The following is an 18,513-nucleotide window of genomic DNA, read 5'->3' as shown; positions in this document are numbered from 1 at the left end:
AATGTCTGTTGTGTGCCACTGTATCAAATTCCTCTTGGAAGTGTATGTACAGCTGCATTGCCCTCAACCCACTCAGTTACCCCTTCAAAAAGATCCAGCAAGCTAAGCATGATTTTCCCTTGAGAAATCCAAGCTGACTCCCCTCATTCAAGTGCACTTGTCTATGTGACTACTAATTCTGTCCCAAATTATTGTTTCTAAAAGTACACACACCCCCCACACCACTCCCACCCACTGGCCTGTAGTTTCTGCATTTATGTTTGCATCCTTTTTTGAAGAAAGGTATAACTTCTGCAACTCTCCAGTTTTCCAGCACCACCCCTGAGTCTAAAGGAGGCTGAAAAATTCAAGTTAGAGCTTCTGCAATTTCCACGCTCACTTTCCAATGCATCTCATCTGGTCGTGGTGCCTAATTAAGTACAGGTAGCCTGTCTAATACTTATCAATGGTCAATCCTTCTAATGTATAAATGACCTCCTCTTTACCATGTCCCACATGGCGTCCTCTTTCTTGGTAAAGGCAAATTATTAATTTAATATCTCGGTTATGTCCCTTGCTTCTATGAGTAAAGTCTCTTTCTGGCACCTAATTGTCCCTATTCCTCCTACCATCCTTTTATTACTTATATACTTAAAGAATAATTTGTGATTCCCTTCTATATTGGCTGCCTTCTTTATTCAGTCTGATTCTTGGTTATATTATCCATCTGACGACACCTGTCATAGGCACACTTATTCTTCTTTATCTTAATCTCTATCTTTGATATCTGGGGAGTTCTGGATTTGTTTGCTCCACCTGCCCCTTTCAAGAGAATATACCTTGACTCTGCCTGAGCTACCTTTTCTTTGAAGGTAGCCCATTGTTCAATTACTGTTTCTCCTGCCAATCCTTGACTCCAATTTATACAGTTCAGATCCATTCTTGCCCCACTGAAGTTGGCTTTCCCCCAGTTAATTATTCTGACTCTGGGTTGTTCTTTGTCCTTTTCCATTGTCAGTCTGAACCTTATGTAACAATGATCACTTGTCCCCTAAATATTCTCCTATTGTTAATTGATTCACTTGGCCCACCTCATCCTCAAGAACCAGATCTTCAGTACCTCATGTCTCATGGCACTGGAAACGTACTGCAGTCAAAATTTTTCCCAAACACACTTGAGGAACTTTCCTCCCCACCCCTCTCCGTAATTTCCTTGCAAGTTTGATCCTGTGCAAGTCAAAGATTTCACAGTTGAAAAAGATTTTATTACACAAGAGTCAAAACAAAGCAAACAGCAAATACTATCTTAGATAATTTCCTATATTTAAAATGCAAATTTGCCAATAAACAGGAAAATTACAGTCAATTATAAATTACACATTTAATGGCATATGTAATTAAGATAGATCTTACAAGTTGACTCAGCTGTACATCCAGTATATAGGTCAGTAACCTCAATCACAAAATCCTTCAAAACTCTGCCTTCCTTCTGAAGAATTCCCAAATTCTACCCTGATCCTCAGTGATCACAGTGCATAACCAACCAGAGTTCCATGGGCATGGTCTCCAAAAGGGCATATGACTGGATAACCTCCTCAGCTCTGCCCACAATGGCCTGGATGATGTAGATCCCCCAATGTTTTCATTAAGTAACAAAATCAGCTGTAACAACTTTATTTTTGTACATTCTTTGCTTTTCGATCTGGTCTCCGTCATCTTTAGTCTGCCTGTACTGCACCACTGGACTCAACATCTGATGGCTCTGTTGTTTTTTTGTATCATTTCAGCTAGACTTTTTGGTTTCCAATCTCAGTGTTAATCTCAGTCTCTTTAGAAAAATAGAAGCTTTGCCTGCAGATTTCACACAAAATCTTGGTGGAGCTTTTCTTCCCTATTATTTAAAGAGTGTGGATTTTGATATTCTCACAGCTACCTTGAGGGAACTCATAGGATTATAAGTGTTACAAGATATTTTTACATGGTAAAATGCATATTTTTCTTAGAATCGATGGTATAAAAACTTTTAGATTGTGAAATGTTTATTCTTTCCCCCCAAGGGGGCATAGAGGGCAAATAAGATCTTAGAAGTGCATGGGTGATCTGAGGGGACATGGGAAATATATGGGGGGATAAACATGTTTTGGGATGACATGGGCAATCTGAAGATATGTAGTCTGGCATTCGGTGTGAATGGGAGATGAGGGCCAAGGTTTTTGGCGCTTTAAAACACTTGAGAGCTGTGTTGGAGAACCAAGCTGAGCCTTCTAACTGGACCATGTCTGCACCCACACCCACATATCTAATCAATTCAACCAAGAGGCAGATCCTGATGGACACTGTCTGGTCGGACATAGGCTGCCCACTCCAACGCAACTCACAAACTACACTGCCAACCCAACCCTGGTGTGAAAATGGCATGTGATGTCACACATGGATTGTGTGCGCAGTTTATGAGCTGCAAAAATGCACAGGCAGATTTTCCCAAACACTGGAACATTCAGCCCTAATACGTAAAGAGTGAGGAAAACTGGGATGGAAGAATCATGCACGTTAATGCCCTGATACTATATTGTTTGCAGCTGCCATTCTGCACATACTGAGTACACAATCTCAACTGGGTTGTTAGGGAAGAGTGGCATAACTATATATTCTAAAATGTATACAAGTTTCTCCCTGCCCCATTTACAAGTATTTTATTTTGATGTGCAATCATTTATTCATTTTGGAATCACTGCACTACAGTACAAAATCAACGTCTGGCCTGATAGCTAAAATTACTGGCAGTTATTGACCAAGCAATTACCTTGAGTTCCATTGATAAACCACCAACTTCATGGATATTTTTGTGATGCTCTAATAAGTTATTGATTGAGAAAGGTTTAAGTAGAATGTGGATGTGTTGCAAAATCAAAGCCTGATGTAATGTCGCTGCAAGCCACCCACAGCATAAATTTAGATAGATACCCTCTTCATTGTCCAATACAGTCACAAGTTAGCAGAAGTAAGATGTGATTCTTTGGTGCCCACAAGGAGTCAAGACCAAATAAACCCTTTAGATTCAATGGGTTTGGAGGATTGAGCAATAGATAGACCACGGCAGATGTGAAGCACTGAAGTGGCACAACAGAACTAACAGAGGGGTAAATGGGAAACCACCTCAGTAGTAGGGGAGCAAAATAGAGGAAGGAGAAGAGAAACCATAGCAGGTGGAAAGCAAGAAAACCATCCTTGGGGAGGTGAAAATACAACTCAGAAGTGAAAAATCTCACCTTGGATTGAGGGCAGAAGAGCCCTGTTCAGGAGGTGGTAAGGTCTTGCCCAGAAGAGAGGAGATGGAAATGCACTATTGTGAGGAAGGGAATTGTACAAGTCCTGATACCTGCGCTTTGGAGGAAACTTGAGAACAGTTTCCACTTTGGCTGCAATTGGCGATTCAGGAGCAAATTGTGCTCAAAATTGTCTTAGTTTTGAGAATGTATATTTTCCTTCCTCAAGTTTCAAGTTAAACTCATTTGCATATGACAGAACGTAAAATCAGCCGTGAAACAGTGCAATCTGGCAGCATTTAAAACATTAACTTCTATTTTAAAAAATTAAACAATTAATCCTTCATTTAAGAGTTGTAACTTTTGCATTAACATAGCTGAAAGAATTAATCTAAGAATATAAGCATTTGTAATTACAATGTCAGTCCAGCACCTGTGAATTAACTGATTTCATAAATTATTGAAATTAAATGTACTGTGCCATTTTTTCAGTTACATTGGGGTAAAGTAGTGTGTTCCTTAGTAAATATAAAAAGACCTTATATGGCAGGAGCCCCATTATGTCGTTGGTGGCGGATGTGGTGGAGGAAGTTGGGGGGGAGGGGGGTGCACAGGCAATCAAGCGGTGAAATCCCACTGGTATGAAAGTTGTTTTGGGGCTCCCCGCTAGGTTCTCCGCCCCCGCTGCCATTCCCACCTGCTGAAAATACACCCCTGTAAAGAGGTTTCAAAATGTATTTCTTAGTTTCCTAGTTCCCAAAAAGAACCAACTTAATGTTTGGATCCCCCTCAAAGGCCTGCGAACAAGTGTTCTTGGAGGAAAATCACAATTCACATCAGGTCCTGGCCAGTTTCTTGGGCAGCGCTTGATTCTGTTGTGCTGTTTTTTCACCTTACACAAAAGATTGTGTTACTCAGTTTGCACTGAAGATAGTTTCCGCTTAAGGATCTACTATATTTTGCTTAGTTATGCCAATTTCCTGTAAATTGCGCCAAATCAAACAGTGCCACCAAGTGGAAACTACACCCCAAAATTTTATGATTGAACATTGGAAATGTCAGGGATGCAACAGCAGAATATAGTAACAATGGAAATTCCTATCATGGCACCACCTAAAGGTGAACAGACATTGTATGTAAACTTTTATAATGAGAAAAGTCATTGATAGAGCTGGGCATAGCAGTTTTCAGCGTATTTTTCAAATGGAATTCTGTCAATCTACCAATCCATACACACCCACAAATAACAATAACTTGATATGTTGCCCTGTTCTGACTTGCACCAAGCCCTGTTCACGGCTCCATGGTTTCGCTGACCTGTAGTTCCTCAATTTCTTTTTATGTTTTCATCCATCCATGTTGTTCTGCCTCCCTGCCTCTGTAATTTCCTTTCACCCTGTAAACCTCCAATTCTGACCTTTGGACACTCACCGCTTCCTTTGCTCCACGATTGGTGCCTTCAGCCATTGAGACCGTAAACTCTGGAATTCTCTCCACAAATCTGTCCACTTCTGTCTCTCTCTCCTTCTTTAAGATAATGTTTAATATCTATGACTAATGTTATAACCAGGTGAGAAGGGATGAACTGGCTCCCCTCTATTCAATCTCCTTGGTTGGTCACAACAAAGGTTTAAGTTTATTTTTTACAAGGATATGCCTTTTCCAACTTGGAATGCATTTTACTATTCAAGGTGTGAATAAAAAGGAACCAATGAAACAAGGTTTTTTTTTAATCAAAGAAAGACTAAATTTATTAATACCTAAAACCCAGAGGAAAAAATATGTCATCAAGCATTTAGCACTCATGCAGTCAACAGGACACGGATACATGCACACATTGGAAATAAGAGAAGTTAGAGTTTAATAGGAAAAGGTAAATGAAAGGTTAACCATTCTTTAATTGCCCTTGAAGCAGGGATTTTAAATATTGGGGCCAGTTTAGGGATATTGGATATCTTGGATGCATTCAGATGTAGAAGATGTTGCAATTATTACAAGATCTCAGTTTGCTGGTAAGTTTCTGTAGAGTTGGCTTCTTGAACCGACAACACACACGTCCCAAAAGAAAGAGCCCTCAGTTTGTTTCCTCTGCTGAAGACCTTTGGACACTGCTTATGTCACTTTCAACACTCGCGGGTGGCTTGGCAACCTTGCCTTGAAATATTTCACCCATTGTGTATTTTCAAGGTTTTTTTGGTGCATCTGTCTGTGGCAGCCATTATTTCAATATCCAGTACTTTGCCATCTTAATGTCTTCCTTAGACAGTTATGAGTTTCTACAGGACTTAGGATTATAAAAAATGTCTCCCTCTTCTCATTCCCCTGAGGATGATTTGTCAATTTCTCATCTTCACTTTGGAATATGGCATTGCATTTCAAGCAGTTTGCTCTGTCTCAGTTAAACTTGCAAGATTTCTGGTAAGTTGAAAGCTGAAAAACCATAATTTCATGAATAAAGGGGCTTGGCCTCGTAACACCAAACATATGTCAACCTGTTCCAATGTCTCTTTCTTTAGCTCAGTGTAATTTATTGTCTGATTATGCTCTTGTGAAGTACCTTGGGATGTTTTACAACATTGAAGGTGTTTATGAGTGCAAGTTGTTGCACTTCCTTAAGATTTTTTTACTGGCTTTTTTTGCAGTTGTGTGTCAGTTGAAGCTCAGTTGGTAGCCCATTTGTCTCTGCATCACAAGGTACTGGGTTCAAATCCCATTTGCAAGGTTTGAGTTCAGTAATCAAGGCTGACACTGCAGTACAGTACTGAGGGAGAATAGTACTGTTGGAGGTGCTGTCTTTCAGATGAGGCATTGAACCAAAGTTCAGTCTGCCTGCTCAAGTAGATATAAAAGGTCCCATGGTGTAATTTTGAAGAAAAGCAGGGGAGTTATCCCTGCTAACCTGGCCTAGATTTAACCCTCAATTAACATCAGAAGAAAAGTTTTATCAAGTCTACAAAAAGACTTCATTGAGTGTAATGGTGTTACGAGATGCCCAGTGGCATGTAAATACAGGCCAATCTTTTTTTTTTGACACTTCTTTTAATAGAAGCTATTTCTAAGAACTGTAGAATAGCCCAGGATCCAATTTTAAAATTCTGAGTAATGTCTGTGCTGAAGGGCAGAATCAGTTACACTTCTCCAAGGTTCTTTTGCACTGTCCTAATACTGTATGATCAAACTCTAAAATGTATTGTTACCATCCTATTAGGGACCATTAACATTTAAAGAGAAATCTGAACACCCTGTATGTCCTATGGAACTACATCACAAGATTTCACCTTTAACAAATCAAAATTTATTGTATATAAAGTAATGAAACAAAACAAGCACTATTAACTTAACAATATTGTTCATAACTATGTGTATTGTATGCTCAGATTTACTTAATTCTCCAAGTAATTTTGTATAAGACATATCAGTCTTGAAGTTATTTACCTCCATAAGGACCATCCATAAGTATGCCATGCTCCTCTGGAAAAACCTCCTCCGCACCAGCTATTCTCAGAGATAAAACTTTCATTTACCTTCTCTTGGCTTTGGATTCCTCAGTCCTTAGTTTTGTTTTTTTTCAATACTTCAAAGCTAATCTGATGGTTGCTTTCGCTGGCACAAGACTTTGTGAAGGATCACTAGATTTTTCAAGCTAGACAATCTTCAAAATTTTGATCCTTGACAAAATTCTATCTGAAATTAAGTTTCAGCATATTCCACACGATGAAAGGTGAAGATCTGACCTTCTTCACTTTGCCTTCAGTGCGCGCCCATCAATTGTTTACTTAGGTAATCTCTGAATAAGCGGCAAATCACATGAGGTCCAAACTACAACTAACTTTCTCACCACACATCCAGAAGAATTGTAACCTGGGGACTTTCCTAAGCCTCACTCATCTCCACAACAATGTAGCCTGCTCTAAGATACCCTCAAAATGACCTTTAGATTCACTATCCCTCATTTACCATTTCTTCTTCAATCTGATAAAGTAAATGAGTTTCACAAACATTCAGGGCTCACTGAATGCTTCTGAACTATTTTAGCTCTGACTCCCTGAACAAAAACATCTCTCTGGATTGCTGTTCTTTGCCTACACTTAATTCAGATCTGGATAAAACAAAAATCCATTGTGCCACTATTTTAATTTGTCACAAAGTCTAATAAATTCTCTGTGACCTCCCTTAGTGATTTGGCCTGTGTGGTATGAACAACATGGCAGCAATTAACTCCCCTCGGCACGGCTATGGAGGAAATTCTGATTCCCTCTTCAAAGGTGTGGTCATTTAGCACTCAGGTGAGGATTCAGCCCTCGATTCTTGATGTTGAGCCATTACAGCGATACTGTCCATTCCACCTTACCCAAGAGACCATCCATCATGTGTGAGCCAAAATATTGGATGTCAGCAGGTTATTTAAGCGCAGAGAACATTTTCATTGACCCAGTCTTTTCCTCACCTGATGTCTATGCACAGACACTTTACAGCATAAACCATTATAGCAATCAGAAGTGAAACGTGAACTAAATTTTCTTTCTTATCTGTAACACAGCTGTTACCTCAGTTGTTGCCTCAGCTTTAATTATCTAACTAAGCACTGATCAGGAATCAGTTTGGATTATTTGTGGAATACATTTATACCACAGAATCTTGAGGTTTTTAGCAGAATACTTGCTCAATTGATCTAACAAACGTGAATTATTGATGGGTCCAAATTAACTCAATTTATTTATAAGTTGACTTGAGGATGTTTCTTTTATTTGAAATGGACCACAGCTACAATACATGAATTGGTAAATTTGAAAAGAGCAGGAGAGAAGGCAAGATAAAGAATCTATCAGTGGATAGGTAATGGCAACTTTGGACAACCTGGGAAGGAGATAGTTAGAGTAGGACATGTGTAATGAGCCTAGACTTCAATGCAGTAAGGAGTTCTGTCTCTACCAGGCAGTTCTGGCAACTTGCTGCAGTTTATGTCGTGCAGTTCGGAAGCCTACAAAGAAAAGAGTACTTGACTTTGAGAATGCCAAATGAGTTAAAACTGATCACACCTTCCAATATTTCAGTAAACTGTACCAAAATATGTCCATTGCTGTATAACTTATAGTGAAAGTTGCAGAAGAATTCCTGGTCTGAAAGGGTTGCCAAACCAAAGTGATCCTGTCAATTTTAAATGTCATAAGTTTACTTTACGGTTAGAAAGTGGCTATTTGTCAAATATTTTATAGCTTTAGCACCTGAGGAGAAAATGTGTGAAGCCACAAAGGTTAAACCTTAAAATTATCTGCTTCCTAAAGGTTGCTTTTCAAAAAAGGATTTCTGATTTTGTAAGGAGTTTAATATGACCAGCTGCAGCAAACTGTTTTCCTTTGTTTGTCACTGCTAGTTGCCAAACTGCTGCACAAAGTGGCTGCTGCATTACTCAGGATTTTCTGAAAACTTTTTTTAAAAGTCTTTTTATGCACTGTCAAGTCAGTCAAGTTGCACAGTCAGCGAATCATAGAATCCCTACTGTGCCGAAGGAGACCATTTGGTCCATTGAGTCTGAACCAACTCTCTTACAGAGCATCCCACCCGGACCCTATTCCCATAACCTGCTAATCCCCCTAACCTACATATCTTTGGACTATGGAAGGAAACCAGGCTCCTGGAGGAAACCCATGCAGACATGGGAAGAACATGCAAACTTCATACAGACAGTCACCTGAGGCTGGAATTGAATCCGTGTCCCTGGCACTGTGAGGCAACAGTGCTAACCACTGTGCCGCCCAGTAGGTTGATGCTCCTGTTGGATGTCAGAATATGAAGTTTTTAGCACAGTTTCTTGTGCAACTAATTTGTGTCTTTGGATATGATGCAAGAATGCTCAGCGAATCTAAAGTACTTGTGCTTAGTGAAGAAAGGAAAAATCTGAAATTGTATCATTCACTGTCTACATCCCTTGCCTTCCAGTGATCAGTTTAAAAACAACAGCAACAGAGGTCTGGGTATAAAATACGCACTTCCATGTGTCAAGGAAGGCTTAGTAGCCTTCACGGAGGGGCATGTATGCACATGTACATAGGTGGTGAGGGTCTATAATCATGAACTTGGAACAAGGAATAAAGGAAGCTTAATTTTAAGTTGAAATTGCAGAGAAAAGCAAAATAGGTTCCAAGATATATTTTTAAATGCTACAGAGCAGTAATTAGTTGTACTCTAACAATATTTTTGGCATAATTTTCCGTTTATTGGTCTGCAGCAAAATTCCATTGTAATGTTTAGGGTTAGACAGTCATTACTGAGATTAAGACAGTTTCCTTCCAGCAAAAACGATAAATGTCCAAGAGAAGATTTCTGTGACTGCTAACTTGTCTAAACCTCACTGGCATTTCCATAATATCAGTGTAATAGTAATTGAGGATAGTTTGGAAGCTTGGCAGGGGTGTTTGAGAATCGATCAGGTGCTATATAAAGGTGAGTCCTTATTATAATGAAAGTACACCCATACCAGCCAAGGTTTCTGTTTCTGAACTCACCAACCTGCTATTTTCTGTCCATGATTACACTGGACAACAAGTGACTGGCAAGTATAGAAGCACAATACTTCTTCATTGTGATTAAGGTGTTCTACTGCTTAAGGTGCAGTGCAGACACATGGGGCGAGTGAGGCTGGAAAATCCCGCCCAAAAACTGGAAAATCCTGTCAAAAAAGTTAGAGCAGACTTTTAAAAGCATAGAACAAGCATAAGAGATAAAATTAGGGCACAGCTTCCAATAAGTTGCCATGCTCCAGCACCATCATGGTTTTAAGGCCATAAGGTTAGACATTTGATATTTTAGCTACAATTATTTTCTTTGGGACTGTAATGGCAGTCTTTCCAAGTACATTAGCATCAGCTTTCTCACTGCAAAGTTTCAGAACTGTAATGAGCTTGATCCCAGGTCAAATTCTGCATTAATCAGTCATGCAACTTCTTACCATTGCCCCACGTATACAGGACATTATGCATTTTCTCATTAAAAGACTTGCCAAACACAAACTGCTAAAAATAAGTTGACCACAAATATAATCCATTGTAAACCTTGTTAGTTTTCTGAAAAGTCTCAAGCTTTTACCTTTTTCCTTTTTTTTAAAAGAAATGTTGTTTGTTTTTCCTTTACACTTCCCAGCACCGATAGCTGCCGGAACAGGCCCGAATTTCTCCCTCTCGGATTTGGAGGGATCTTCGTATTATAGCATGAGCCCTGGGGCCATGAGGAGGTCTTTGCCCAGCACGTCCTCCAGCAGGTAATTTAAAAGATTTACACAGAATCATTCAATAACCTGTGGGTTTGCAGTTACTACAAGTTGATTATTGTAAAGTTAAAATACAATATTTTCTGCAGTAAAGCCTCAGATTGTCTGGAATGGCTATAAAGCAATATGTTGTTACAAAATAATCTTGGACAAATGTGTGCAGAAGTTTCTGTTGACCGAGGTAAAGGTGACACAATGGTGGGGGGTGGGGATGCATGTTGAGCACATGCTTGCTGTTGGTGTAAGTGCCAATGGGAGCTCAAATTCTGGAAGTTGCACTTCTTGCCGGCTACTTCGCAATTTTGAATCCCCCTCACTGGCGACATCATCAGGTTCACACCCATAATGAGTGTAAACCTGCTTTACATGCATTTGAATAGATTTTTATGTAATTAACCCACTCCTCACCAGACATTGACCCATTGCCGGAAATTGCATGCCGGCATGGTTTACAACAGGTTCACCTCGACGTGATCCTGTTGCGGGGGTCTCCCCAGGGATGCAGAGATAAGTACAACCCCAGGGGAGAGTAGCCTGGCAATTCCCCTGGCACTAGCTGCCAAGTGGCAGACCCTAGAGGGAGCCTCATGGGCGGCTGGGGGGGGGAGAGTGGGGGAGGGGTAGATGATACATTTAGATGTGGTGATGACAGGAGGAGCAGATGGAGGAACTGGGGATGCTGGCAATGGCCTTTGGTTGTGGGGGGGAGAGAAGAATGGGCAAGTTGGGAGGGGTGGGAGAGGATCAATGATCAGGGTGGGAGAAGGCCCTGAGACCTCTGTGTTGGGGGGGGGAGGTTTACTCAGGTTATGATTGGAGTACCCTTTAAAGATGGCACCCAATCTCTGCGCACCCAGATTTTGCTGGCATGTTGAGGCCCTCCCCCGACCCCCCCCCATGATGGTGTGAATCGCACTCCCTTGATTTTTCTTGGCAGTGTAGTAAGATCTGGAGAGAAAACAGACATGTTTTTCAGGAAGAGACAGCACTCTGCACTTTCTCTGGTAAGATTTAGCCCTACAAGTGAATATTTAATAGAATTTATCATGATTGTCAATGAAGAATATTGCATGGAAATTCTGTTTTGCCACCTGACCTGATAAGACTGTAGAATTTAGATTTCCCATTTTTATGTCATGAATCTCTTAACTAACCCCAAAAATACATCCAATAGCGTGCTACATAATTTTTGACAGTGGTACAAAAAAGGTGTTCATTTTCAGACTCTTGTTTTACTGAATAACATGCCAAATTTAGACCATTATGCAGATTAAATGTGACACAATTTTCTTCAAAGGATGCTTCTCAGGTCTTAGTATGTTAATTCTAGGTTCTTTTTCAACAACCCTCTCATTAACCGTGCATGGTGATTCATGAACTCTCAGTACAGTGCCTTCTTTTGATTGTTAACATTTCATTAAGGTTTGCTTCTGTGAAATATTGGGAACCGTTTTAGAAATTTTCTGAAATTCTTATTAATTATGCTCACTCTGTGTCTCCTTTGTTTGAAGAAAGCCATACAATTTGTTCCAAGAATAAAGCAAGTTAGCATCACAAATGGAAATATAGACTTACAGTATCCTTAATGCCAAGTGAAAGTTTGGGCCTGTGAATGAGTTATTGGGCCAGATTTAGCTGAGAAAAACAACGGACCTGAATGTCCGTGAAGTGGCAGTTTGTTTTACACTCTGCTTCTAGTTTCCTACCTCGAAATCCAAGTGGTCTTGCCTGACCTCCTTGCCTGACCAGGTTTGATGAGAACTTTTTAGGGCAGCATGCTCCTGAGGCCTTCAGTTGAGGGCTGCACAGTCGAATGTAAGGAGGCCACACCACCTTTTTTACTGCTCTAACTGCTGCAAGCCAGGTAAATTCAAAGGTCCAACCACTTTCAATCCATGGAGAAGGTAGGTTTGTAACGTAAGTGGGTGGGATTGAGGGGGTGGGTGAAGGTCTTTGGTCAAGGTAAATGCTGATGGTCAATGGAGAGGGGGTGGTTGGGGGTCAGGTGGAAAGTGTGTGCCTGCAGTTATAGGGGTGGCATGGTCAGCAGGTGAGGGGGAGGGAAGTTGAAGTATAGCGGGGAGCTCCTATGGGGTCTTTTGCGGGTGTAGTGGTGTGAGGGACACCCAAAGAGCCTGTGGGGAGTCTGGGGAGGTCAAGTACCGTAGATACTCAGAATCTAGAAGTGGTTTTAATTTTTTTTATGGGTAACCATTATGTAAGACAGTCAGAATCAGATTTAAAGCGCATTTCAGCTTTGGTTCCCAGCGCAAGGTAATTGCCCAATGCATTGAACTTCCCAGGCAATTTCCTTGAAATCCTTACCTGGGAACCTCTGGGAGTGGTGGGAGGGTTCTGGTTCCCCAGTGCATCTTTGGACTACTCTGTAGTTGTACTTCTGCAGAGCTAATGTATGAGTAACGCACATCATCATTAATGTGCAAGTCAGCCAAGAACATGCGAAAAGAAAGAAATGTGCATGAATTTCAACTTCCCTCAAATTGCTGGTGATTTGTGCTCCTTTGTTGTTAGCTGCATGAAAATGACATCTTGCCCTTAATCAGCCTGTGTGGTTCATGAAGGTGCTGCAATTGCACATTAATTGCCCATTATACTTGCTGCAGAAAACTTCATGAATTAACAAGGTAAGTACCCTACAATGATGTAATAATTGTTAATAACAATCCCTTTTGCCCAAAAAGTAACTAATTAAGAATGCAGAGTTTCATTCCTTCAGCTTGTTTTAGATTTTAAAAATTACAGTTTTTATTCTTTGTTTTCTGTCTGTTTCCCTCTTAACCCAATCTTTCTTTCCCTCTAATAATGAAACAAAACACTATGATGCTGGAATGAAACAGAAAATGCTGGAAATAATTAGCAGGCCAGGCAGCATCTGTGGAGAGATGAACAGAGTTAATGTTTCAGGTCAAGAATCTTTCATCAGAACTGAAAAGGTTAAAACAATATGCCCAGAAGTAGAATCAGTCATAGCTGAATATATACATGCAAGTTAGGAACAGGGTCGCTTGAGTCTTTGAGCCTGCTCTGCCATTCAATAAGATGATGGCTGTAACCTGCCACCTATTTCTGATGAGCTTTCAACCCCCTTGTTTACTGAGAACCTGCCTCGACCTTGAGGAAAGGAATTTCAAAGACTCACCACCATCTGTCTTCTCATCTCTGTTCTAAATGGCTGACCCCTTACTTTTACAGTAAGAAGTCTCACAACACCAGGTTAAAGGCCAACAGGTTTACACCAGCCAGTGCTGGCTTCTCCACATCATCCCTTACTTTTAAATAGTGACTCCTAATTCTAGATACTTCCACAAGAGAAAACATTCTCTACACATCCATGCTGTCAAGACACCTTAGGAGTTTATATGTTTCAATCTAGTTGCTTCTTAACCTTTTTAACTCCAGTGAATACAAGCCCAGCTTGTCCTCACTCTCCTCATAAGACAATCCACCCATTCCAAGTACTACTGAACTAAACCTTCTCTGAACTGTGTTTACTGCATTTACATCCTTAAGTAAGGAGACCAATGCTGTACTCATTGTATGGTCTCACCAGTGTCTTGAGCAACTGAAGCATAAGCTCCCTACTTTTATATTCAATTTGTCACCACAATATGTAACATGCTATTAATTTTCCTAACTACTTGTACCTGCATCTTAATCTTTTGTGATTCATGCACTGGGGCACCCAGATCCAGCTGCCTTTTTATTCTTCCTGCCAAAATGGACAGTTTCACATTTTCCCACATTATACTCCATTTTTCAGATCTTTACTCACTCTCTGTGTCCATTTATACCCTCCTTATGTCCACTTCACAATTTAATTTTCTATTACTCTTTGTATCATCAGCAAACTTAACAACCATGCTTTCTGTCCCTTCATCCAAGTAATTTATATAACATTGACACACTAGCACTGATCTCTATGGCACACCACTCATTACATCCTGCCAACTAGAAAAAGACCCATTTAAGGCTACTCCCTGTTTCCTGTTAATCAGCTAATCTTCTATCAGTCCAATATGTTACCCCCCCCCAGCCACCACATCAAGAGTTTTTACTTCCTGAAGTAACCTTTGAAGTATCACCTTATCAAATGTATTTTGATAAGCATATCCACCTTTAGCCGCAGCACATGTAACTCCTTCAAAGAACTCCAATAAATTGGTTAGATTCAATTTCCCTTTCATGTTGACTCTGTCCAATCGCCTTGAATTTTTCCAAGTGCTTTGCCATGACATTTTTATTAATAGTTTCCAACATTTTCCTTATAACAGATTTTAAGCCATCTGGCCTGTAGTTTTCTGCATTCTGCCCCCTCCCTTTTTGATTAAGGGAGTTACATTTGCTATTTTCCAATTCTTTGGGACCTTCCTCAAATCCAGGGAATTTTAGAAAGTTAAAAGCAACACATTGACTATATCACCAGCCATTTTTTTTAAGGCCTAAGGATGAAGTCCATCATGACCCAGGGGCTTATTGCCTGCAGTTCCAACAACTTGCTAATTACCACTTCCCTGGTGATTGAAGTTTTCCCAAATTTCCTCTTCACTTCCAAATCCTGATTTACAGTTATTTCTGGAAATCTATTTTCTTGAATCCTATATATCAGACTCCTATTTATCGACTACAGCTCAGTCTTCAATGCCATTATTCCAAAGAAATTCATCTCCAAACTTCATGGCCTGGGGCTAGGCCTCCTCCCCCCGGCACTAGATCCTGAACTTTCTAACACACAGACCCCAATCAGTAAGGATAGGCAATAACACCTCCTCCACAATCATCCTCAACACTGGTGGCCCTCAAGACTGAGTTCTCAGCACCTTACCATATTGCTTATAAACCTATGACTGCGTGGTCAAATTCCTCTGCAACTCAATTTACTAGTTTGCTAATGACACCACCACAGTGGGTCAGATCTCAAACAATGACAAGACAGAGTGCAGAAAAGAGATAGCAAATCCAATGAACTGGTGTGACGATAATAATCTCTCCCTCAATTCAACAAAATGAAGGAGATAGTCATCGGTTTCAGGAAGCATAGTGGAGGGCATGCCCCTGTCTGCATCAATGGTGGGGAAGTTGATATGGTTGACAGCATCAAATTTTTAGGTGTCCAGATCAACTGTCCTGGTCCCTGTAGTCATGATGTAAAGATGCTGGCATTGGACTGGGGTAAACACAATAAGAAGTCTGACAACACCAGGTTTAAGTCCAACCGAACTATCAAATAAATCGGTTGGACTTAAACCTGGTGTTCAGACTTCTTACTGGTCCCTGTAGCCAACACTATCGTTAAGAAAATCAAACAATGCCTCTGCTTTCTCAGGACACTAATGAAAGTTGGCATGTCCGCTCCGACCCTCACCAACTTTTACAGATGCACCATAGAAAGCATTTTTTCTGGTTGTATCACAGCTTGGCTTGGCTCCTGCTCTATCCAAAATGGCAAGAAACTACAAAGGGTTGTGAATGAAGCCCAGTCCATCACTCAAAACAGTCTCTCACTCACTGACACTGTCTATACTTCCCGCTGCCTTGGAAAAGCAGCCAGTATAATTAAGAACCCCATGCATCCTGGTCATATTCTAAGGTCTAAGGACACAAAAGTCTAAGGACGTGTACCAACCGACTCAAGAACAACTGACTCTTCCGTAGGGAAAAAAAAACAAGAGTCTAAGGACATGTACCAACCAACTCAAGAACATCTTCCCTGCTGCCATCAGACTTTTGATCGCATTAAGTTGACCTTTCAATACATCCTAGCTATGACTGTAACATGACAATCTGCACTGTCTCTTTCTCTATGAATGGTGTGCTTTGTATAGCGTGCAAGAAACAATACTTTTCATTATACACTAATACATATAACAATAATAAATCAAATCAGTGAAGACCGATGCAAAACACCTGTTCGATTCACCTGCCATTTCTCCATTTCCCATTATTAGTTCCCCAGATTCAATTTCTAAAGGACAAATGCTCACTTGGTTAACTTTTTTAAGTATAGAAACTCTTAACTAGCATCTTTATATTTCTGAATCACTTTCTCTCGTACGTAAATTTTTAACTCCTTCTTGATCTTTTTGCCATTCTTTCCTGTTCCTTACATTCTATCCGATCTTTTAGTCTGCCTTTGCACAATTGTATGCTTTTTGTTTAAGCTATCGTTTTTAACTTAACTGCAGATGGTGTGTCTTTCTCGTGAAAATATATCTATTCTATATATTCTGAAATATTCTTTTAAATATCTACCACTGCATCTTTGTTGACCTGTTCCTTAATCTCATTTGCCAGTTCATTTTCTGTTCTGCTTTCGTTCCCACATAATTATCCTTATTTAAGTTTAAAATACTAGTCTTAGATCCACTCTTCTGTCCCTCACTATGAATTAAATTCAGCAATTTGCATCCCTTGAAGGGAAAGTGCATTGTGACTGCTGGAGGTGCTAACATAGCTCAGAAATAGTTCTGTGCAACAAACAATAAAGACTGAATGTGGAATAGAGAATGCACCAAGGTTTGCTGATGCTGCATGGGAGCTCTTACATAGAAAATAGAGGCAAGAGTAGGCCATTCGGTCCTTGGAGCCTGCACCGCCATTCATTATGATCATGGCTGATCTTCGAATTCAATATCCCGATTCCACCTTCCCCTTATTTCCCTTGATCTGTTTTGCTCTAACAGCTATATCTAATCCCCTCTTGAAATCACACAACATTTTGGCCTCACTTACTTTGTGTGGTAGTGTATTCAACAGATTCACTACTCTCTGGGTGAAGAAATTTCCCTTCACTTCAGTTCTAAAAGGATTATCCCTTATCTTAAAACTGTGACCCCTAGTTCAGGACTCCCCCACCGTCAGGAACATTCTTTCTGAATCTACACTCTAATCCTATAAATTACTATGAGATCCCCTCTCACTCTTCTAAACTTCAAGGCACATGATCCTAACTGACTTAATCTCTCCTCCTATGACAGTCGTACCATCCCAGGTATCAGCCTGGTAAACCCTCGCTGTACTCCCTCTATAGCAAAAACATCCTTCCTCATACAAGGGCACCAGAACTGTGCACAATATTCCAGTTGTGGCCTCATCAACACCCTGTACAATTCCATAAAACATCCCTATTCCTATACTCAAATCCTCTCACTATGAGACCAATATATCATTTGCTTTCTTTATTGCCCGCAGTGTCTGCATGCTTGTTTTCAGCGACTGATGTAGAAGGGCACCAAGATCTCATTGAGTATCCACCTCTCTCAATTTACACCCATTCAAATAATAATCTGTCTCTCTATTTTTGCTATCAAAATGGACAACCTCACATTTATCCACATTATAATGCATCTGCCATGCATATGCACATTCAATCAGCCTGTGCAAATCACTCTGAAGCATCTCTGCATCCTCCTCACAGCTCATCCTTTCACCCAACTTTATATCAGCTGCAAATTTAGAGGTAACACATTTAGTTCCCTCGTCCAAATCATTAATATATGTGAGCAGTTGGGGTTCTAGCACAGATCCCTGTGATACCCCACTAGTCACTGCCTGCCAATCTGAAAAGACTCATTCATTCTAACTCTTTGTTTCCTGTCTGCTATCCATCTCAAGACACTACACTCAATCCTATGTGCTTTAACGTTTAATAGTAATCTGTTATGTAAGACCTTGTTTAAAACCTTCCGAAAGTCTAAATAAACCACATCCACCTGTTCTCCCTGGTCCACTCTACTACTTACATCTTCAAAGAATTCCAGTAAATTTGCCAAGCACGATTTCTCCTTTGTAAATCCATGTTGACTTTGTCTGATTATGCCGTTGCTTTCTAAATGCTCTACTATGAAATCCTTAATAATGGATTGTAGCAACTTCCATATGGCCGAGTTAGGCTCACTGACCTAGAGTTCTCTGTTTTGTCTCTACCTTTCTTTTTGAATAGCGGGTTTACATTTGCAACCCTCAATCTGTAGGAGCCATTCC

At 40.3% G+C, this 18,513-nt stretch overlaps 1 protein-coding gene across 13 annotated transcripts in view; it reads left to right on the top strand.

Moving 5' to 3' along the window:
- nfia (nuclear factor I/A) overlaps positions 1–18,513 on the top strand; it is a 699,967-nt gene that overhangs the window by 518,570 nt on the left and 162,884 nt on the right. For all 13 annotated transcript variants that reach the window (XM_080195530.1, XM_080195522.1, XM_080195531.1 and 10 more), the window contains one exon: positions 10,386–10,503. In XM_080195530.1, the coding sequence (XP_080051656.1) occupies positions 10,386–10,503 (118 nt within the window). The remainder of the gene's footprint in view (positions 1–10,385; positions 10,504–18,513) is intronic.

This window comes from Carcharhinus amblyrhynchos, chromosome 9 (assembly GCF_965287045.1).
Source record: "Carcharhinus amblyrhynchos chromosome 9, sCarAmb.v2.hapA, whole genome shotgun sequence".
Lineage (NCBI taxonomy): Eukaryota > Metazoa > Chordata > Chondrichthyes > Carcharhiniformes > Carcharhinidae > Carcharhinus > Carcharhinus amblyrhynchos.
The sequence above is the reverse complement of the archived record's forward strand: the minus strand, read 5'-3'. Positions and strand labels throughout refer to the sequence as shown.